Source organism: Quercus suber, unplaced genomic scaffold, assembly GCF_002906115.3.
Source record: "Quercus suber isolate HL8 unplaced genomic scaffold, Cork oak 2.0 scaffold_886, whole genome shotgun sequence".
Lineage (NCBI taxonomy): Eukaryota > Viridiplantae > Streptophyta > Magnoliopsida > Fagales > Fagaceae > Quercus > Quercus suber.
Window position 1 is genome coordinate 11,872 of NW_027070313.1, and position 23,668 is coordinate 35,539.

General features: G+C 34.0%; 2 protein-coding genes and 1 pseudogene across 2 annotated transcripts; 2 read left to right on the forward strand and 1 right to left on the reverse strand.

Moving 5' to 3' along the window:
* The first annotated feature begins 450 nt into the window (after nt 1-450).
* LOC111985026 (zinc finger BED domain-containing protein RICESLEEPER 2-like) lies at nt 451-1,410 on the forward strand. Its single transcript, XM_024016645.2, has one exon. It carries the CDS (start codon nt 451-453, stop codon nt 1,408-1,410), a length of 960 nt encoding a protein of 319 aa, XP_023872413.2.
* Nucleotides 1,411-3,379: 1,969 nt separating this feature from the next.
* LOC112003809 (U3 small nucleolar RNA-associated protein 18 homolog) lies at nt 3,380-9,143 on the forward strand (annotated as a pseudogene).
* A 1,998-nt stretch (nt 9,144-11,141) lies between these two features.
* Nucleotides 11,142-17,612, reverse strand: LOC111999554 (uncharacterized). The gene is made up of 10 exons (XM_065768093.1): nt 17,140-17,612; nt 16,825-17,022; nt 16,346-16,622; nt 15,935-16,263; nt 15,410-15,569; nt 13,349-13,615; nt 12,970-13,142; nt 12,490-12,766; nt 12,079-12,401; nt 11,142-11,714 (listed from the first exon to the last, which is right to left on the reverse strand). The coding sequence occupies exons 1-10, from the start codon at nt 17,548-17,550 to the stop codon at nt 11,439-11,441; spliced, it is 2,691 nt and encodes an 896-aa protein (XP_065624165.1). The 5' UTR covers nt 17,551-17,612; the 3' UTR covers nt 11,142-11,438.
* Between the last annotated feature and the right edge of the window lie 6,056 nt (nt 17,613-23,668).

Consider the following 23,668-nt stretch of genomic DNA (forward strand, 5'->3'; position numbering starts at 1 on the left):
GGGCAGAAAACATTAGCTTTTGAACCCAAAAAGGATGGAGAAGATGGATTCCACCTTATGTCAACATCCTTTTCTGTTGAGGCTTCTAGAAAGGCATTGGCTGAAATGATTATAATTGATGAGTTGCCTTTTAAGTATGCCGAAGGGTATGGGTTTAAGAAATATGTAACTACCTTACAACCTAAGTTTCGATTAAAGGATATCCCATCTTGTCAAACTGTGGCTAGAGATGTGATTGGCATTTATAATAATGAGAGAGAGAAGCTAAGGAAATCCTTGAAGGGTTGTAGGGTGTGTCTCACTACGGACACATGGACTTCTATTCAAAATTTAAATTATATGTGTCTCACATGTCACTTTATTGATGATGCTTGAAAATTGCATAAGAGAATTTTAAATTTTTGTCAAGTTGAAGACCACAAGGGGGAGACTATAGGTAGAAAGATTGAGATGTCATTGCGTGAGTGGAGTATTGATGGGATATTCACTTTGACGGTAGATAATGCTAGCTCAAATTTAACAACAATTAAGTTTTTGCAAAGGGCGACTAAAGATTGGAATGGGACAGTTTTAGGAAATGAGTACATGCACATGAGGTGTTGTGCCCATATCCTAAATCTCATTGTGGGGGAGGGTTTGAAAGAGATAGATGCATCTGTTGCTAAGGTGCGTGAAGCTGTGAGGTATGTGAAGTCCTCACCCAATAGAAGTCAAATTTTTAGGAGTTTTATGGAAACGTTAGGTATGGAGTCCAAGAGTCTTCTTAGTCAAGATGTACCTACTAGGTGGAACTCAACTTATATCATGTTAGAAATTACTGAAAAATTTGAGAAAGTGTTCCTTCGAATGGATTTTGAAGATGATAGTAATTCGTCGTACTTTAGGACCAAGGAAGATAGTGGTGGTTTGGGGTCTTCGTGTATGACAGATTTCCAAAATTGTAGGGAATTTGTGACTTTCTTAAGGCTTTTTTATAATGCAATGAAGAAATTTTCCAGTTCTTTGTACGTTATTTCAAATGCCTTCTATAATGAGATCTTTGTTATTCAGGAGAGAATTTCCAATTTAGTTAAATTCCAAAACACTCTCTTGAAAAGCACAACCACAAACATGCAAACTAAATTTGAGAAGTATTGGGGGGAAGGGGAGAAAATTAATCCTCTTTTGTATGTGGCTGTGGTTCTTGATCCACAAAAAAAATTGAGGATTTTGAAGTTTTCTTTTTCTGAAGTTTATGGGAATGCAGTTGCAGAAGTGATGGTTGATAAGGTGAAAGATCTTTTGTATAAGTTGTATAATTTTTACACTTCTATTCATTCACCAAATGTGCAAGAACAAAGTGGTAGAGTGAGGACAGAATTGGAAAGTGATGCTAGTGATCCATATGTGATGGTAGTGATCCATATGTGATGGTTCACTCGAGATATGAATGTTTTTTGCAAGTTGAGTAATCTGTAGTTTGTAGTAATGTGCTTGAGAAGAATTTGGCTGAAAACTGTGATGTTAGAAAGGATGTGAATTTTGAGATATTGGAGTGATGGAGGGACAATTGTAATAGGTACCAAGTGTTATCTAAAGTTGCTAAGGATATGCTGGCTATACTAGTTTTCGCTGTTGCATCTGAGCCAGCATTTAGCATTGGAGGTCGAATTGTTGATCCATTTCAAAGTTCACTATCTCCTCTCATGGTTCAAAACCTTGTATGTTCACAAAATTGGCTTCAAGCCATAGTTCCAATTTCTCATCTCTAGTCAAGGGATGATGTAGAGGCATTGGAGGAGGAGTTACTTGACTTAGGTAATATGTTTAAATTCTGAAACTTAGTCTATTAATTTTATTGAATGTCTTACTTCCTATTCTTTTCTAGTTTTAAATCAACAACCAACAACAAGTGTAACGGCAAATACTAGCTCAAGCAAGGGTTCCACCTCAGGCAAATGACCCTTAATTAGCATTGATGATTAATCATTGACTTGGTATGATTCTGCCTTTAGCCCTCTACTATTATAAACTTGGTTTCCTTACTAGTTGGTCTTGTATTTGGTACTAATGTATTGTTTGTTGAATATTTTTTGTCTATTGTAGGAGGATGGTAACTTATTTTGTAAAGAAGGCAGTATTTTGGGAATATTTTGGAAGTTTTTTTGGACATATCACTTTTCTAACTTGTAACAATACTCAACTATCAATGCTTATAGAAAAGAAATCTTAGTTCATAGGTTTTCTTTTCTATTTTAGACTTTAGTCATTCAATGCTTTGGAAAAGCTATTTTTTGGAAATACCTATGGTATTTGATTGTTGTAACTAATTATATTGTTTGGAACATTGTATAACTAGCAAGCTTTCTGCCTTATGGGTTACTGCCTAAAAAACTTGCAGTAACTGCCTCTACGTTACTAAGTCTATATATCTATTAATTGAAATATTATAGTATAGTATTATCTATTGTGATTTATTTGTTGCTGGAAATATTATTTGTTGTGGTTAGCAGGTTTTATAGGTGTTGAGCAACTTACTGCCTAGGTGCTTATTGTGTTGTTTAACAGATTACATATTATTTGTTGTGTTCTTTTTTTTTTTTTTTTTTTTGTGTGGTTAATGTGGGAAAGATTATGTATTTGGATAAAAAACTTGCAGTAACTGCCTCTATGTTACTAAGTATATTATCTGTTGTGATTTATTTGTTGCTGGAAATATTGATTGTTGTGGATGGCAGGTTTTATAGGTGTTGAGCAACTTACTGCTTAACACTTAACAGATTACATATTATTATTGTTATATTTTTTGAGCAATAGATTACATATTATTTGTTGTGTTTATTTTTTTGTGGATAATGTGGGAAAATTATGTATTTGGATTGATAGTAGCATCTTGTTTCAGATCACAGGTGATTTAAAAAAAAAAAAAGGATTTTGGTATGTTGTTTTAACTTTTAATCACAGGTGATAAAAGGAATAGCCCTTTTTTGGGCCTTTTAGATATGTTCTTATTGAAGGCCCAATAAATTAAGTAAAATGAGGCCCAATTTGAAATATATGGAATTCAAATAATCTGAAATCAATGGGGGGGTTTAGCAGACTGCCAAACCGTGTAATTTGAGCTAAAAAGGCCCAAAAAAAATGAAACTTTCAAAATTTTAACTATGTAAAAATGTCCGGCCCAATCTGAGGCCCAGACCTGACAAACCGATGACTCTGACTTGGAGAACCGATAACCCGGAATGTCGGATCCAACCCAAATATTTAGTCAAATTCGATTCTAAAATTCAGTAACCCGATCCAATTGGGTCGAGTTCGGTTTGGGCCAGAAACCGGCCTGACCCGCAGACAGCCCTAGTTCCAAATACCCTCTAAACCTCTCATCTTGACTTTTACACCGAAATGTGCACATATCAGCCGTGAGTTCCAAAAACCAAAGGAAGCAGCAGCCAAACCTTTGTTCGCTCTCTCCATTCTCACTTCCACTCTTCAAGCCGGTCACAGGATATTGTTTTTAAGAGCTTTGGCTGAATGGTTTGGTTCTGGATAGTCTAAAATCGCTTAGTGGCTGACCAAGCTGGTTGGTTCAAGTATTCCCATGTAGTAATTTGCGTCTAATATTAAGCTTTCTAAAAAAAATTTCAACCCCTTTTGTTCCTTTTTGTCTTAAAACTCTGTTAAGGATGCGTTTGTGTTTGTATAAGCTGCTGCAAAACAGTGTTTTGAGTTTAAAATGAGCGATTGTACGAGGAGGCCAAACGGGGTTTTGGGTTTTAAAAACGCTCATGGACCCTAAAAGTGAATATTTACAATTGTGCATTGGCAACATATTAATGGAGAGATATAGGAACCCAAAATATTTTTGGAGAGATATATTTGCAATGTGATTTTCTTCTAATTTTATTGTGTGTGTGTGCGTGTGTTTTATTTATTTATTTATTTATTTTTATATATGATTAGAAAACTTTCAGTATGTGAAAATTTATGGGCAATATGTGATACAAATAATGGTGGGTTTTGGGTAACATAGAATTACGCTGCTTTGGAATTGTCTAGTGTTGTAATTTGGGTCTGTGAGTGTATGCATTACTCTCTAATGGCATTATTATTATTTGGGTCTTCAGTGAATTTGGTGGTAACTATAAGTAGTGATTGTGCTTAGATGATACAACATTTCATGGGGTTATGTGTATGTCTATAGTGGCGCCAACTTTTTACTTTTTTCTTGGAAATGTGATAGATGAAGCAGAAGCTAGTTTGTAACTACAATTATCAGTTGAAATGAAATTAGGATTGTAATAATGAAGTATAGTATGAGGGAAAGATTTTTTTTTTTTTTGAATGCATCTACTGACTTTTTGACACCAAAATTTTGGGATTAAGGCTTGTCTATTGTTTGTTGCTGAATTGCTTGACCTTCTACCACTCTCCACATAACTCATTTGTTGTGAATTCTGTGTTCACTGGGTTGTTCTGTGCTTGTACTGGTTTTTATTTTATAGTTTTATTTATTTATTTTGTTTCTAAGAATGCTTAGATGTCTTGTTTAATCCCTCCATGGCTTTATGCAGGATCTTAATCTTAGTAAGCCAAGAGTAAAGGAAACCTCCCAAAAGGCCTAAGTTTGAAGTTTCTTCCGAGGTGGATCTGAAAAAGGCAGAATTGAAGGTAAGCATATATGGTTTTGTGCATTCCCTCTTATATGAGGAATACAGAATTACATTATAAAAAGATTTGCATTCTTTTTAATTATGGAAGTGGGATTGCTATTGCTGTACGGTGGTTGGTCCAATCAGATTCCATGCTCATTGCTAAATTGAAATGCTTATTTTGGAAGTCTTTATATGAGTGGACTTCACCATCATTGTCAATTTGCACCTAGAATCTATGGATTCCTTAAGTTGTTTCTGTTCCTTTTTGTTTATATTTTGTGTCTACTTCTTTACTGGAATGATAAAATTGTAGTGTTTGTGATTTCTTGAGTATTTATTATGTAAGACCTGGCCCATCTGTATATATATCATTGAATTGGGGAGATGCTGAGATGGTGCATTTCATTGTCTGAGTTTTTTTAACTGATTTTTTTTTTTTGGGTAAAATTAATAATTGAATATGAAAATGGGACATTATGGAGATCAGACATCCTTATTGGTCATTTCTAGCATGCAGCTTCCTTGACCTTTTTCATGACTCATGACTAGACTTAATAATCAGTAAGTCTTGTTCCTTAGGTAGCTCACTAGAATGCCTTAGAGCTTTATGAAGGTAGGGCAGAACTATTACTGCCAGCAGTAATAAGTGTTTATGTTTATATCAATTAAAACTTTGACTTGGAAGCTTCAATGATGAGATAGTTCATTAATTTAATTTTGTGAAAATGGTGCTTCCAGCTTTTGCTTATTGGGATTTTTTTTTTTTAAATTTTTTAGGAAGTATGTTGCTTGATATTACCATTATTCTATATATGCAGTTCCTTTCAAGGTGCTTTGTATGTTTTTGTCCAGAAATTATAGGGCTCATAATGCCTTTTCAACTGTTCAGCTAAATATCTATTTGATGTTTCATAAACGTTCCTAAATATGTAGTAGATGTTTGCTAAAACTTCCTTGTCCAAATTCTCAGTAGACACCATTTCAAAAGAACCTCATTTTTGGGGAAGATGGGTTTTGTCTCAATTTATTTCATTTGAACTCATCTTTAGGAAAGACAAATTTCAAGTGAATTAAATTTTATTTTATCTGGTTTTTAGGAAATTCAAATTCTAAACTCGTTTTGAGGAAAGACACGTATAGGACTTATGAACTTGTCTTTACAATAGATGATTTCAACCTGGAGAGCACAAAAGAACATTATATGCATGAGGTTTTTATTTTTAATTAACTAATTTATATATTATTAATCAGAATTTATTGATAAAGAAAACGAGAACTCTATGTTCACGATGGTGAACGCAAAGTATCATAAACAATTACAATCAAATAAAAAGAGAAACTAATAGAATGCTGGAAATAAAAAATGGTAGTAAAGTGAATAAATTCCAGATTTTATGAAAACAAATGCGTGCAATTATTTGGTTGAGCAAATTCCAGATTTTATGTGTGAAGAGAGCACAAAAGAACATTATAAGCATGTAATGGGTCTTTAATTTATTATGTTATATGGTCATATTGAATTCGACATGGTTGCCAGTAATCATTAGGACATTTGTGAGTTTGACAGTTACATATGATGTACTTGTGTGTGTTTGGATAAGGTTTATTTTCACTTTAAGCCTCACAGTTTCTAGTAAATACCTTATTTTTTAAGCAAATAATAAGCCAATGAAAATATATTATCTCAAACAGAGCCGTGTGCGTGCAAGACTGACATCTTGATGCAATATTTACTTCTGGTGATATTTAGGAAGGCTGTGAGTTTTTCCCTGAAGTGTGTTTCTCTGCTTCATGTGTTTCTTTTATTGATTTTATTTCTTTTTGTATGTAATTCTTTGATCAAGAAATGCACCCCGTGTACATGATGTCTCTTCTATTTTTACTAAAATATCTATTACTAATCAAATCAAAATATTTGTATTTCTTTTAAACTCAAAAGGATGATTATGATTCTTATGTTTGAGGCTTTCTTCAGGTTATTGTCATAGTAAATTTGAAATTATATTGGTTGCATTGACATTTCGGGTTGAATGTTTTGAGATCACTTCAAAGGTCTTATGCTTGTAAGAGAACTTTGACCTGTTCTAAGTCTGTGTATCTGCATGTGGAGCTTTAGATACTGCAACTCTATGATATAGTTCCTTGACTAAATTATGTTTCAGTTTGCTGTAAATATTCCAAAGCAAGAGATCTTTTGGCTGTTAATTTGTACATCATTTAAATTGCATTTTTTTTTTTGGGTTTTGCAGAAGCAGGATCTTTCTTGTCAAAGATGAGTTTAATATCGCAAAATATTCCCCCCAAAAGTAAAGCTAAAAAGACTAAAAGGGAGAATATCAATGACCTCTCCTCTATGCAAGGGAATGAAGATGCTCAAAATGAATATTTGGATGTTTCAAGGATGAATAAGAAAAAGAGAAGGAAAGAACACAATGAAGAGAATGAGAAGCTAGTAATTGAGCAAGAAAGAGAAATGAAGAAGCTTGAAAACTCTTTGTTTGGATCTCTATATTCCCCTGTTGAGTTGGGGAAGGAAGACAAGGAAGCGGTTCAAGACAAGCTTGAGAAAGGTGCTGCTTTATTCATAATGGATTGTTCTGCAAATAGCATGCTCTCTGTTCATGAAGAGGACGCAGAATTATCAGAAATAAGCAATGACAAGCTAGAAACTAAGCAAAGAAAACCAGTCTGGGTGGATGAGGAAGAGGATAAAGCCAACATAAATATTGCTAAAGTTAACAGATTAAGGAAGATGAGGAAGGAAAAGGATGAAAGTTTGATTTCAGGTTCAGACTATGTGTTGAGATTGAGGGCTCAGCATATTAAGCTGAACCCTGGCACAGAGTGGGCCCAATTTGATTCAAGGTAAAGGAATGATACATCTTTTGATGATGAATCATCGGATGAAGAAAATGGGGCAGTACTGGCCCATAATTACAAGAATGTTGAAGCTGTTGAAGATATCCTTCAAACAAATGAAAACCTTGTTGTGAGGAGCAGCACTAAGTTGGTGCCTGGACGTCTTGAATATTCAAGACTTGTAAATGCAAATGCAGAGGATCCTTCAAATGCTCCAATAAATTCAGTTCAGTTCCATCGAAATTTGCAGCTGCTACTAGCTGCAGGATTGGATCGAAGGCTTAGATTTTTTCAGATTGATGGCAAAAGGAATACCAAGATACAAAGTATCTTCCTTGATGATTGCCCCATTCGAAAGGCATCTTTCTTGCCTGATGGGTCTCAGGTTATTGTAGCAGGAAGGAGAAAGTTCTTCTATAGCCTTGATTTAGTGAAAGCAAAAGTTGATAAAATTGGCCCCCTGGTTGGCAGGGAGGAGAAAAGCTTGGAAGTTTTTGAGGTTTCCCCTGATTCAAGTACAATTGCCTTTGTGGGAACTGAAGGTTATATCTTGCTAGTTTCTACCAAAATGAAGGAACTGATCGGGACACTAAAAGATGAATGGAACAGCTCGTTCTTTAGCTTTTGCTGATGATGGTCAGCAATTATCGAGCTCTGGTGGCTGATGGCCAGGTCTACCATTGGGACTTGAGAACAAGGGCTTGCTTCCATAAGGCAGTCGATGCAGGTTGCATAAACAGTACAAGTCTTTCAACTTCCCCAAATGGAAAATTGTTTGCAGTTGGTTCAGACAGTGGGATTGTGAATGTTTACAACAGAGAGGAGTTCTTAGGGGGCAAGAGAAAGCCTATCAAGACCATAGAAATCTAACCACCAAAGTGGACTTTCTGAAATTTAACAATGATGCTCAAATATTGGCAATTTCATCTAGCGTGAAGAAAAACAGCTTAAAGTTGATACACGTTCCATCATTTACAGTATTCTCAAACGGGCCTCCCCTCAAGAAGTCCCTACAATATCCACTGTGTTTGGATTTCAGTCCTGGTGGTGGTTTCATGGCCATGGGAAATGCTGGTTGGAAAGTTTTGTTATACAAGCTGCATCATTACAATCATGCTTAAAAAGGAATGTGACATTTCAATAAAAGAAATACTGCTTTTATTGAAAATCTTACAGGTCAAGAACAAACAACAAAGGGAGACATCCAACATCTTAGTCCTGTCTGGCCTTACCAAGAAGATTGGCAATTGTTGTGTTAAGTTGAAATTTCCAGAAAGTTGATTTGAGGAAGAAGAGGTGCTGCCTTGAGAGGTAAATCAAAGGAAGGAAGCCAACTCTTCAGAAAAGCATTTCTCACAACATTCCAAGATCCTAAGAAAACAATGTTTATTGCAATCCATGAGGCGCTTCTCTACACAGCTCATTTAGGTCTTCAAGGAGTGGTGATCCTAACTAATAGCAAGGAAATCCAACTTTTTTGGAGGTCCAAGACTCTCTGGCCTTGGTGGATTGAAACCTTATTAGAAAAATATATATAATATTAATAAGCAATACTCTATGCTGGTTGTTTTTTTTTGAGAACTTAAGACTCTGTATTAGCTGAAAGCAGGAAACTTGCTAATTCGATAGCAAGACAAACTCCAATTTTTGTAATGTGGTGTAATCTCTTTGTCTGGTATCAAAAAGGAAAAAAATGGCCAGTCGGTAGATATAACAAAACATAAACCTTGATTCAATCTTATCCTAAAACAAAAAAGAACTAAAAAAAAAGGTCTGAACAGAGTGGTAGCAAATAATAAGCTCCCAAGATAATACATAATACATATTACAAATGCAATGTTAGCAACCACTTAAGTCTTAACTGAGGCATATGAAAATGTGAAGTTTGAACACAACATCGTCTCTCATTATCAGCTCAAACACGTACGCAAACATCTCCTACTTGCAAAGCATTTTCTCTCACAGATGCAGATCAACCAAGAGAGAACTCATATGATGAACATGAACATGAATAAATGTGTAACTTCACATGCCATAATCGGTCCTCAACTTGAAGCATCACGTACAGTGCGTGCACTGCCTTTGTCATGTTCCTTGAAGCCTTCTTTTGGTGAGTGGTTGATAAAGCCACAGTACATCCTGCATAAAGGGAACAGAAGATATTTTAAAAATAGTTTATTAGTGAATGTAGAACCCATTCATATGAAATGCTATTTTTTTTTTTTTTGGGTGCCTTCGGTTGTTCATCAGCTTATTTTGTTTATTTTGTTCACAAGTGTAAAAACCTAAAAATATTGTAGTACCTTGAAAAGGACGATGCTTCAAAAAAGTGTGGCTTCTCTTTTAAGATGAAAAGTTGAACCTAATGGGTCGTAACAATAATATTATTTTTTGGATTTTGTTAATAAATGCTCCAAGCTGTGTTTAAAATGCAATTAAATAATATTTGTATACATTTTTTAATAAATAAAATCAAAATGTAGAAATATATTAAAAAAATAAGCAATAATACAATAAATTTATGCGTATAAGCCAATAAATCAATAATATGTGTATTTTTTTTTTTTTAAATTGTGCATTACAACTCAAAAATTGAACATTTATTAATCTTCGAGCACTCATTAACCGGATCCAAGTTCATCCATGTAGGATAATTATATAAATGTCAATGAAGTGATTCTATTGTTCACAATGATGTTGCAATATATTGTGATTTCCATCTACCTAAGATAATACAGCTTGATTTTAGGGTAACTTTTAACTATAAACGAAGCTTTAATCTCTCTTTCTCCTCAATTCTAAAAAAAATACACTTATGACTTTCCCATATCAGCATCCCAAACATCCACAGTCACTCATAGCCTTTACAAAACACACAAGTCCACAATGTTCAAACTCAACATTTTAAAATCTTAATAGTCATTGTCACTCAATATAAAATACAAGTTCCCTTCCCTGGTTGTAGGCAACTCATAAGGGTTAGGATTAGATGGGATAACAATGTTGTAACTAGATAGGTGTTGTCGAAAGAATAATGGTACATAGATCATTTTTTGTTTTTGTATTTAACATGGGATGGTGTGAAGAGCTATGGATAGGTGGATATAAAGGAGTAAAAGGGCAAAAGGTAAAAATAGTGAATTGAAGTGCAAAGAGTTTTGCGTGTATGTGTGAGGGAGAAAAAATCTTGAAACATTAGACCGAATAAAACAAAAAATATTTATTTTACAATTAAAAAAATCTTGAAACATTGAACCAAATGAAACAAAAAGTCAATATTTAATTTCTTCTTATCTATATTGTGACACTTGGAAAATTTTCAATTCTCGTTATTTTTGAAATAATATAGACCAAATTGAAAAATAGGCAAACTTTATAAAAATACTGTTTACTAAACATATTCTGTGCCTCATGCTGCTAGAACATTGAGTTGAAGCATTCATCAATTGGTAGTAATTTCATGGACTTTGTTAAAGAAATGTGAACCATTCACTCTTTGCAACGTTTGAATCAAGTGGCAACAGCTCATTTTCGACTGGTGATTAAAAGGAATAATGAGCACAGTGAGCTCGAAAGCCTCGAATCATCAACATGCTCAAAGCGTGTTGGATATGAGTAAAGGGATAAATTTTGCAGGCAACTAGTTAGCCAAACCATAACAACCTGACCAAAATTCTAACAATAGCTAGTGAAAATTATGCCTTTAATCTTTCCTCCCCTTTTTTCTGGTGTGTCTTCAATAGGGGTCAAGATTGTTGGACAAAATATACAAACCCTATTGATAGAAGTCCCTGAAAAGGCCAGGGCTGTAGATATAACAAAACATCAACCTTGATTCAATCCAATCCAAAAACACAAAAAGGATAAAAAGGTCTTGAACAGTAGCAAAATAATTAGCTCCCAAGATGATACATAATGCATTACTTACAATGCAACGTTAGTAAGCACTTAATCGAGGCATCTGAAAATGTGGACTTTTAGCACAACATCATCCCTCATAATCAGCTCAAACACACAAACATCTCCTACTTGCAAAGTATTTTCCATTGCAAATGCAGACCAACCAGCAGATAACTTGCACTGTGAACTCTGGTACATTCCTTCATAAGCGTATAACTTTACAGGCCATAACTGGTCCACAACCTGGAGCTTCACAGTGAGTACACCTCCTTTGGTGATAAAGCCTTTTCTCAGTAAGTAGTTGATAATGCTATGGGGTAAACTCTGTACAAAAAATAATAAAAGATATTTCAAAAATAGTAGAACCCAATTGAATGAAAAGCAGTTTTGAGGTAATAATATTATTTGTTATGCTGATGGTGGAAGGGCATTCTAATGGATGCCAGTGATTTGATTATATTGTTCATAATGACTTTACATTTTTACGTGATTTCCTTCTGCCTAAGATGATACTGTTAAATATAAATTAAACTTCAATTCCCTTAAAAACACAAAGAAGCAAACATCATTACCAAGTTATGTCTAGCAACAACTCTCTGCTACATGCTTTCTAATTAATCTATGAAAAATCAAAGTTAATAGGAGTTGCATTTTTAAAACCCAATAAGATGTTCAGCTGAAAGCTTACCATATGACCATTACTAATGTACGATGGTTGCATGATAACCATGAAAAGGGGATTTTCTGATTTAAAAGCATTGGCTCTCACAAGATTTTTTGTTTTTCCATTAGTAGTCATCAATTCTTGCTTCTTCTCAAGAGCCTTATATTCATGGTTCTTCACAAGAGCCTTAGCTTTTAGCCTTCTCCGATTGGTAGACATGCCTACACCACCATCTTTCAAAGGACATTGGTCATGTGAGAAAGACTCGTCATCCAGATAGCAATCAGATTTAGGTTTAACTAACGGGCTGCTTTTGCGTCCTACTTGATTTCCTCCAACCCCATGAGCTGATCGTGAAATGACATGAAAATATGAAATCATGCACATGAAATTAATTAGTAGTAAACAGGCTTACAAAATCAACTATTTCCTTACCATTCGACAGAGGGCAATCAATATCATTAGCAGCCCGGAAAATGGCAACTTTAAAAGCAACTTCAATGCCATTAATTAGCTCAAATATACAAACATCACCTACTTTCAAGCTATTGTCTCGTGCAAATTCCTTCCAACCCTGCCGAAACTCGGATTTTGTTTGTGCTTTGTAATTACTAAACTTAACAGACCAAGTTCCCCTATCAAAAGACCGAAGGATGACAAATTCACCACTCATCTTGCTCATGTATTTTTCCGCAAAGCTGGATGATATATTCTATAAAAGATTAAAAAAAATAATAATAAGGATAATAAGGAAGATTTCTCCTTTTCAGCGAACAAATAAAGGAAAAAATGCTTTTGGTTTTGCTCTACAAGGGAAGAACCGCTTTGTATCTTTGTTCTTGTGCTAATGTATGTCATCTAAAAAGTGAAGTTCACAAATGTTTGAGCCTGCAAATTTTTGAACTGGAAGCTTACCAATGAATTCCTAGGGTAAACATATGATGGCTGCATGACAACCTTGAAAAAAGGATTCTTAGATTCAAAAGCACTAACTCTCTGAAAAGCTCTATCTTTCTCACTGGCAGACAATGTCCTTTCAATAACCTCAGATTTTGGGCATCTCTTCGTAGCTCCACTGCATTCTTCTGCTGAAAAATTAGGTTCAGTTAGGGGCTATAAAAACATGACACTGTTATACTTTCAAACTTGTTCACATCTGCTATTTCACACACTAATCCACAAGTGATGTGGCAATGTTCAAATTTTAAGCACATAGAGTGGATGTGAAAAAAAGAGATGTGAAATAGTAGATGTGTGAGAATCAAAATCCTAAACAAAAGTATAAGATTCAAACCTTTAGATTCTCGCCTGGTAAAAGATACCCCTGCATTCATTTTTGACTTCTCTAACATTGACCCTTTAGATTTAGTGAGTTCAGGTCTAAAATGTGTATCCCCTCCTGCTTGCAAATCAGAACTTCTTGGATTGGTTTTTGACCTCTTATGAGGTAGAGGGCATGGTAATGGTGATTTCTCCCTTGTTTTTCGGCTTGGCATAAAGCCATCCATGATTTCAAGAGAGTTATCATCACTCTCAATGTCTTCCATCATCATATGAAATGCTATTTTTTTTTTTTTTGGGTGCCTTCGGTTGTTCATCAGCTTATTTTGTTTATTTTGTTCACAAGTGTAAAAACCTAAAAATATTGTAGTACCTTGAAAAGGACGATGCTTCAAAAAAGTGTGGCTTCTCTTTTAAGATGAAAAGTTGAACCTAATGGGTCGTAACAATAATATTATTTTTTGGATTTTGTTAATAAATGCTCCAAGCTGTGTTTAAAATGCAATTAAATAATATTTGTATACATTTTTTAATAAATAAAATCAAAATGTAGAAATATATTAAAAAAATAAGCAATAATACAATAAATTTATGCGTATAAGCCAATAAATCAATAATATGTGTATTTTTTTTTTTTAAATTGTGCATTACAGCTCATAAATTGAACATTTATTAATCTTCGAGCACTCATTAACCGGATCCAAGTTCATCCATGTAGGATAATTATATAAATGTCAATGAAGTGATTCTATTGTTCACAATGACGTTGCAATATATTGTGATTTCCATCTACCTAAGATAATACAGCTTGATTTTAGGGTGACTTTTAACTATAAACGAAGCTTTAATCTCTCTTTCTCCTCAATTCTAAAAAAAAATACACTTATGACTTTCCCATATCAGCATCCCAAACATCCACAGTCACTCATAGCCTTTACAAAACACACAAGTCCACAATGTTCAAACTCAACATTTTAAAATCTTAATAGTCACTGTCACTCATTATAAAATACAAGTTCCCTTCCCTGGTTGTAGCCAACTCATAAGGGTTAGGATTAGATGGGATAACAATGTTGTAACTAGATAGGTGTTGTCGAAAGATTAATGGTACATAGATCATTTTTTGTTTTTGTATTTAACATGGGATGGTGTGAAGAGCTATGGATAGGTGGATATAAAGGAGTAAAAGGGCAAGAGGTAAAAATAGTGAATTGAAGTGCAAAGAGTTTTGCGTGTATGTGTGAGGGAGGAAAAATCTTGAAACATTAGACCGAATAAAACAAAAAGTCAATATTTAATTTCTTCTTATCTATATTGTGACACTTGGAAAATTTTCAATTCTCGTTATTTTTGAAATAATATAGACCAAATTGAAAAATAGGCAAACTTTATAAAAATACTGTTTACCAAACATATTCTGTGCCTCATGCTGCTAGAACATTGAGTTGAAGCATTCATCAATTGGTAGTAATTTCATGGACTTTGTTAAAGAAATGTGAACCATTCACTCTTTGCAACGTTTGAATCAAGTGGCAACAGCTCATTTTCGACTGGTGATTTAAAGGAATAATGAGCACAGTGAGCTCGAAAGCCTCGAATCATCAACATGCTCAAAGCGTGTTGGATATGAATACAGGGATAAATTTTGCAGGCAACTAGTTAGCCAAACCATAACAACCTGACCAAAATTCTAACAATAGCTAGTGAAAATTATGCCTTTAATCTTTCCTCCCCTTTTTTCTGGTGTGTCTTCAATAGGGGTCAAGATTGTTGGACAAAATATACAAACCCTATTGATAACCTGAAAAGGCCAGGGCTGTAGATATAACAAAACATCAACCTTGATTCAATCCAATCCAGAAACACAAAAAGGATAAAAAGGTCTTGAACAGTAACAAAATAATAAGCTCCCTAGATGATACATAATGCATTATTTACAATGCAACGTTAGTAACCACTTAATCGAGGCATCTGAAAATGTGGACTTTTAACACAACATTGTCCCTCATAATCAGCTCAAACACGCAAACATCTCCTACTTGCAAAGTATTTTCCGTTGCAAATGCAGACCAACCAGCAGATAACTTGCACGATGAACTCTGGTACATTCCTTCATAAGCGTATAACTTCACAGGCCATAACCGGTCCACAACCTGGAGCTTCACAATGAGTACACCTCCTTTGGTGATAAAGCCTTTTCTCAGTAAGTAGTTGATAATGCCATGGGGTAAATTCTGTACAAAAAAATAATAAAAGATATTTCAAAAATAGTAGAACCCAATTGAATGAAAAGCAATTTTGAGGCAATAATATTATTTGTTACGCTGATGGTCGAAGGGTAGTCAAATGGATGCCAGTGATTTGATTATATTGTTCATAATGACTTTACATTCTTACATGATTTCCTTCTACCTAAGATGATACTGTTAAATATAAATTAAACTTCAATTCCCTTAAAAACACAAAGAAGCAAAGATCATTACCAAGTGATGTCTAGCAACAACTCTATGCTACATGCTTTCTAATTAATCTATGAAAAATCTAAGTTAATAAGAGTTGCATTTCTAAAACCCAATAAGATGTTCAGCTGAAAGCTTACCATATGACCATTACTAATGTACGATGGTTGCATGATAACCATGAAAAGGGGATTTTTTGATTTAAAAGCATTGGCTCTCACAAGATTTTCAGCTTTTCCATTAGTAGTCATCAATTCTTGCTTCTTCTCAAGAGCCTTATATTCATGGTTCTTCACAAGAGCCTTAGCTTTAAGCCTTCTCCGATTGGTAGACATGCCTACACCACCATCTTTCAAAGGACATTGGTCATGTGAGAAAGACTCATCATCCAGATAGTAATCAGATTTAGGTTTAACTAACGGGCTGCTTTTGTGTCCTACTCGATTTCCTCCAACCCCATGAGCTGATCCTGAAATAACATGAAAATATGAAGTCATGCACATGAAATTAATTAGTAGTAAATAGGCTTACAAAATCAACTAGTTCCTTACCATTCGACAGAGGGCAATCAATATCATTAGCAGCCCGGAAAATGGCAACTTTAAAAGCAACTTCAATGCCATTAATTAGCTCAAATATACAAACATCACCTACTTTCAAGCTATTGTCTCGTGCAAATTCCTTCCAACCCTGCCGAAACACGGATTTTGTTTGTGCTTTGTAATTACTAAACTTAACAGACCAAGTTCCCCTATCAAAAGACCGAAGGATGACAAATTCACCACTCATCTTGCTCATGTATTTTTCCGCAAAGCTGGATGATATATTCTATAAAAGATTAAAAAAAAAATAATAAGGATAATAAGGAAGATTTCTCCTTTTCAGCGAACAAATAAAGGAAAAAATGCTTTTGGTTTTGCTCTACAAAGGAAGAACCGCTTTGTATCTTTGTTCTTGTGCTAATGTATGTCATCTAAAAAGTGAAGTTCACAAATGTTTGAGCCTGCAAATTTTTGAACTGGAAGCTTACCAATGAATTCCCAGGGTAAACATATGATGGCTGCATGACAACCTTGAAAAAAGGATTCTTAGATTCAAAAGCACTAACTCTCTGAAAAGCTCTATCTTTCTCACTGGCAGACAATGTCCTTTCAATAACCTCAGATTTTGGGCATCTCTTCGTAGCTCCACTGCATTCTTCTGCTGAAAAATTAGGTTCAGTTAGGGGCTATAAAAACAAAAAAGAGATGTGAAATGTAGAGTGTGTAGAATCAAAATCCTAAACAAAAGTATAAGATTCAAACCTTTAGATTCTCGCCTGGTAAAGATACCCCTGCATTCATTTTGACTTCTCTAACATTGACCCTTTAGATTTAGTGAGTTCAGGTCTAAAATGTGTATCCCCTCCTGCTTGCAAATCAGAACTTCTTGGATTGGTTTTTGACCTCTTATGAGGTAGAGGGCATGGTAATGGTGATTTCTCCCTTGTTTTTCGGCTTGGCATAAAGCCATCCATGATTTCAAGAGAGTTATCATCACTCTCAATGTCTTCCATCCTGTCAACTTGTTGTTGGTCATCTAAGGGATAGTCTATTTCTGTTGCAGTGTCATCAAATATGAGTACATAAAAGTGAGAATTTCCTTCATATCTAAAAACTAGCAAGTGCCCCGGGTTTACAGCATGACAGCTTGCAAATTCGCACCAACCATTTTGAAAACAAACCTCACCATCACGTTTGTCAACTTGACTTTCCATTTTGTACCATTTGGAACAGTAAGAAATGCCATATTTGACAGATCAACTCCATATATGTTTATAAACTTTTTGGGAATCCGCTGTAAAAAGAATTTTCATAACATCAATGCAAGCTTTGTAAATAAACACATGCAATCAATCAAGCTCTATTCTTGTTGTGCAATAAGTACCACTACAGGAAAAATGGATTTAGTTTTTCTTTTATATTAATACTTTAATAATAATTCAAAGAAGATACTTAGAAAAAAAATTTGAAGTGGCATTTAAAGGGGGGAAAATGGTTTTACAGAGTAGGGAAAATTGAAAGAAATTTGACGAAGAAAAAAAAAAAAACCAGACAAAAACCATATAGACAGTCCCAGAAAGATGTAAAAAATAAAAATAAAAACTGATATTTTGTTCTACTGTATCAAAAACTCGAAAATCCATGGCTACACGCGCATTACAAAAGGGCAGATTTACCTGACTACATGTCACATTGAATTAAATCCTCCTATTTGCTTGTACTGTGTTCTTCTACTATTCTTGTTGTGCAGTCAAAGAAGAAGGCCGATTAAGACTTTTTATTTTATTTTATATTATTACCATTATTATTGTTAAAAGAATATAATGATAAATATAGGTTTACCTAGTGGATTATATTATTACCATTATTATTCTTGAGGTGTTAAAAAAGGCCAATACAGGTTTACCTAGTGGATTATAAAGACATTGAAAAAATATACAGTCAGAAAAGAAGAAAAAAGAACTCATGGCTTAACTTGTTCCAATATACTCCTTAGTTACAGCCCCCCAAAAAAAAAACAGTAACCTTACCTACGCATTACAAAATGAAAGTTTTCATGACTACATGCAAGTTACATGGAACCAAGTTCACGGATTTGCTTGAACTTGGTCATCAACAAATGTAAATTTTCAAGAATCACAAATAAATAAGACCAAGTGGACGTCGACGTTAATTAGAGTATGATATTGAGAGAGAGAGAGAGATGAAAGTATTCTTACAAGCTTTCTTTCTTGAAGAGTTTGAGGCATAATAATCTTGAAAAAGTGTGGGAGCTTTGTGGTAAGATCAGCAAGGCCATCGTCATCGTCTCTCTGCCATTGAAAAGTCATAGTTCTAGTTCAAGAAGTTGAACTGTTTTTTGCTGAGAACTTGAACTGTTGATGCTTCATATAAGGTTGAGTACCGGAGTAAAATTTAACACACAAAAGCTAACAGTAATAGTGCCTGAATCGTGGGCCTTCGTGCTTTTTTTAAAAACTTTATAGAGGTCATTAACTAAAAAGAGTACGCAGAGTAATGAAAAGCCGATTAAAGCGTTGTCAATTCAAGCAAATCAACCCAAGGTGGGAGCCGAAGTGAAGTTGCAATTTTAATAATCAATATTTATTACCACCTCCCACGGGTCTGCTTAACGTAACATACAAACATCCCGTTTAATTAACTATTTCCTAAACCTTCTAGCGAAGTGGCAAATGGGGTAATACCACTTAGGCCTACTAGGATTTAGATCCCCAATTTGCCTTTAAAGTTTTCTAGGGACTTGAAAATTCCCATTAAATAATAAAAAACGTCAAATTTGTGCCCCCAAAAAAAAAATCATAATTCTAGAATGTTAATTTATTTTTTTTAAGAAAAAATATTAGAAAAAAAAAAAAACGCCTAACTCATAAATTGTTGTACAACATAAAGAAAAGACCCCCACAAACTCTAATATCTATATTTTTTTTGTAGACTCTATAGTCAAATTAAAACATGCATGTTGTAGATTCTTAATTATTTCTTTATTGGAATGTAATTAGTGGTAGAGCCTGAAATTTTTTTTATGCCAGCCAAGTTAAATATATAATAAAAAAAATTAAATCTAAAGAGCAACACACACACACATATTTAATATTTATTTATTGCTTATACATGGTACATGGATATTTTCTTTCTTATTTTTTTGAGAAGAAACATAGATATTTTCTTATGTAAACAAAAATATTTACATCAAATAAGTCTTTCTTTTCCTTATAAATTCTTTTTATTTTTGCAACAACAAAAAGTAAGTCTAATAAAAATAAAATATAACTGATGTATATGCATTAAAATCAATTTAATTGAGTTATGTATAACATAAAATTAATTAAAGAGAATAAAAAAGATCTTAATCAATTATATAAATGCATTACATATTTTTAGTGAAAATCTAGTGGTTATTATTGAAATTTATATTCAAAATTATTATTTAAAAAAAAAATACAAGAAAGGAAAGATATTTGAAAAGTCAAGGGACCATGCCTCCCAATAGAATAAATAATACATTTCTCTTTAACCAACTTCTAATTAAAGGGTGCATATCCTTTGTGCTTTGTAGAGGTTAATAAATAGAGTAATGCAAAGCCAATTCAAGCAAATTCAATCAAAAAGATATGCAATGTGATCAATATTTATTACCAAATTCATCAAAAAACACAATATTTATTATCAAATCCCATCAGTCTGCACAACATAATAGCCGAGTTTAATTAGCTACCTACTGTCTTTTTTCTTTCTCCCGTTTCCTTAGTGCATTCACATCCCATATTTTCCAACTATTATTATATTTTAACATGTCAAAAATTACTTTATTTATTATACTATATTATTTTACAATCCTCTCAACATCTCAACTTTTATTTTACAATGCAACATATTAAAATAATACTATAAATTAACCATAAAATAATATACAAATTATCTATCTCTCCCCTCTCTCTCATTTTTGTCCCTGCCTTTATGTCCATCTCTCAACAACCAAACAACCCAATTACCACCATGCCCACCACGCCACCCACTGCCCATTGCCCACCAAAATCCCATCCGAACCAAAAACCCAAATTAAAAAATTATTTAAAAAAAAAAAAACCCAGCAAATACCCACTAAAAACCCAGCAAATCCATTAAAAAAAGAGAAATGATATGTCTATAACATTTCTACAACAATTTTACAACAAATTCTAAGTGGCGGGTTGTTACTAGTTGTTATTGTTGAGGCAAAAAAGTAATTTTAGTGTTAGTTTCAAATTTGAACTAATAATAACTAACCACCAAACAACCCACTCACCACCACTGCCCATTGCCCACCAAAATCCCACCGAAACAAAAAACCCAAATTAAAAAAAAAAAAAAAAAACTAGTTACCTAATAGCCCATGAGAAACCCATAGCAAAAACAACCCAATCACCACCACCACCACCACCACCATTGCCCACCATGCTAACCTAAACCAATCAAACCAAATCTAACCCAAACCCCATTAGAATCCAACCATCGGAATCCAAACATCAGAATCCAACCATCGAAATCCACAACCCCTCAAACCATTGCACCACAACACCGAAAACCATAAGAATCCAAACATTGGAATTTAACCACCGGAATCCATAGCCCTGCCACCATTGCACCATAACACCCAAAACTATCAGAATCCAAACATCAGAATCCAAACATCGGAATCCATAGCCCCACCACCATTGCACCACAACACCCAAAACCATCGAAATCCATAGCCCCTCAACCACCCACAAACCATAACTCACCACCAGACCCACGCCAGAAAAATCACAACCCATCATCAACGAGCTTAAGCAGCCCATCATCAGAGGCGAGGTTGAGCGCCTCCATCAGAGGACCACGCTGCTAAAACCACCAAGCCCACGGTGCTGCCAGACCCACGCTGGACCCACGATCCACTCCAGAATATGCCCACCGACGGCGGTATTGTGATAGTGGTACCCAGTGGAACTTCACAGCTTAAACACCGATCAATATAAACACGGTGGGCCACTGTGAGAGAGAGAGCCCAGAATGTTGTGGATAAAGAGAGAGAGATGAGAAACAGAGAAAATGAAGAGAGAAAGAGAGGCAGATACGTTAGGGGGTGTTTGGATTTATGATTTCCATAACTCAATTCTATGTTTCCATAACTCATAACTCAAAAATAGTGGGGCCCATAGCAAAAAGGTTGTTTGGCAAACGATAACTCTATTTCCATAACTCTGTTTCCATTACTCAATTCTCTAATTTTTGAGTTATGAGTTATGGAAACTGAAAACATATTTTGGCTGTTTTCAGTTTCCATAACTCATAATTCAATGACATTTTTGTAATTAAACACACATAAGGGACCCACTGTCATAACTCAGCCACCTTTTTGACCAATCTACCTTCTTCTTTTTTTCTTTTTTCTTTTCTTTTCTTTCTTTCTTCTCCTGGGTTCGGTCTCAGGTGTCTTCCTTCTTCTTCTTCTTCTTCTTCTTCTTTTTTTCTTTTCTTTTCTTTCTTCTCCGTTCGGTGTCAAGTGTCTTCCTTTTTCTTCTTCTTCTTCTTTTTTTTTTTTTCTAAATGCTTCCAAAATAGGACACTATTACTACTAATCAATGTCTTCAAAACAAACTTATCCAAAAATTTATAAAATTAAAAAAAAAAAAAAAAAAAAACAAAACAACAACTTCTTATCCATTTTGATATTTCCCTCATGACCATGTTCCAACTTTTTTTTTTTTTTTTTTAATTTTAACTTTATCAAGACTCACCAGTTTATTTTATTTTATTTTTTGAATTTCCAGTTTCCTTAGTTCCTAATCTCATGTACACTAGTATACAATAATCTAGAAACATTATTCTAAATAAAATTTAGTGTATAATACAACTATATTGTACAGTAGTTTAAAAAAATTATTAATAGTTTAAAGATCGGTAAGACAACAACCATTGAATACATAAATAGATATAATAGACTCTAAAATATATATATATATATATATATTTAAATAACTAATAATAAATTTTTGTCAAAATAATAATAATTTATTATATTTATATGTAATATCAATTAAATAAAAATTGTAGGGATATTAGGCCCGGAAGTCCATTATACATTTGGCCATTGGGCCTATGGCCCAAGTTAAGGATCAGGACTAGTCCGAGGAGAAAGAATCTTCGTCATTAGAGATCATGTTAAAGAATAAAAGAGTTGATTCTGGTCATAAAAACTTAGCGAGACAAGCTGAGGATAAGTGTCTCCTCGGAAGAGAATCTCCTAGAAAGTTTTGTCGGTATGAATAGACATTGTGGAGACATTAGACCGAGAGAAGGCTTCAGATATCTTAGGAAGAAAACTGTCACCACCGCATTTAATGTTATGTAGCTACTTTATTAGCTGCATTAATGTGGAGAAGACCTCTAAACAGTACAAAGTTGGTTGCCCCAAGGCATACACAACCAGAAAAGGTGTCTGATGGGACAAGTACTCAAGTGATAACGCAAGTGATCAACAAGTATAAGATCAAGATGCTTTAGAAGGAACTATATAAGGAGAAAGGTCCTTCATAAAAGGGGGATCGAAAATCATAAAGAAAAACACTAAGCATTCAGGAATCAAACTTGTAACCGAATTTGAGAATAATAATCAAGAGTAGTTCACCTCAGATCCTGCCGAGGACTGTTTTTTCTTCAATATAATCCTACTTCTTTTCATTTTCCTACTTGAATCCATTCTAATATCTGTTTGATAAACTATAGCCCAGTTTTTCAACTTATTCTCTATAAATTCATTGTTTTGGCCTTCTTCGGTTTAAGTCCTTCCACGTAGTGGGTTCACAGCCCAAATCAGGTCCTCACAAAAATATAAGACAAAGAAGAATAATAACACACTTAGGAGTAGGACTAGTAGTAAACATGAAATTAAAAAAAAAAAAAAAAATAGTGACTAATATAAATTTTTACTTTTGAAGTATATGACTTATTAAGCATTCATGTGGTTATTTTCTTGGAATTGAAGCAAACACTAAAAGATTTCTTGAATTTGGAAATATGTAGAATGCTTGTTAAACTACTTCATTATACATAAAGAAAACATGGAAAAGAGAAAGAGAGATAAAGAGAATAAGGAATTAATCATATATGTAAATACAGGTTGTAAGGGTGGTGTAATTTTTTATTTTTTTGCTAAAAGTGGTGTAATATTTGGCTAATGAAGAATAAAAATACATAGAAAAACAATTTCATTCAGTTGTCAATGACAAAGTAAGCCAGAGTGTTTATTTATTTATTTTGTTTAACGAATGAGCAATTTTAAAAGTAAAGCTA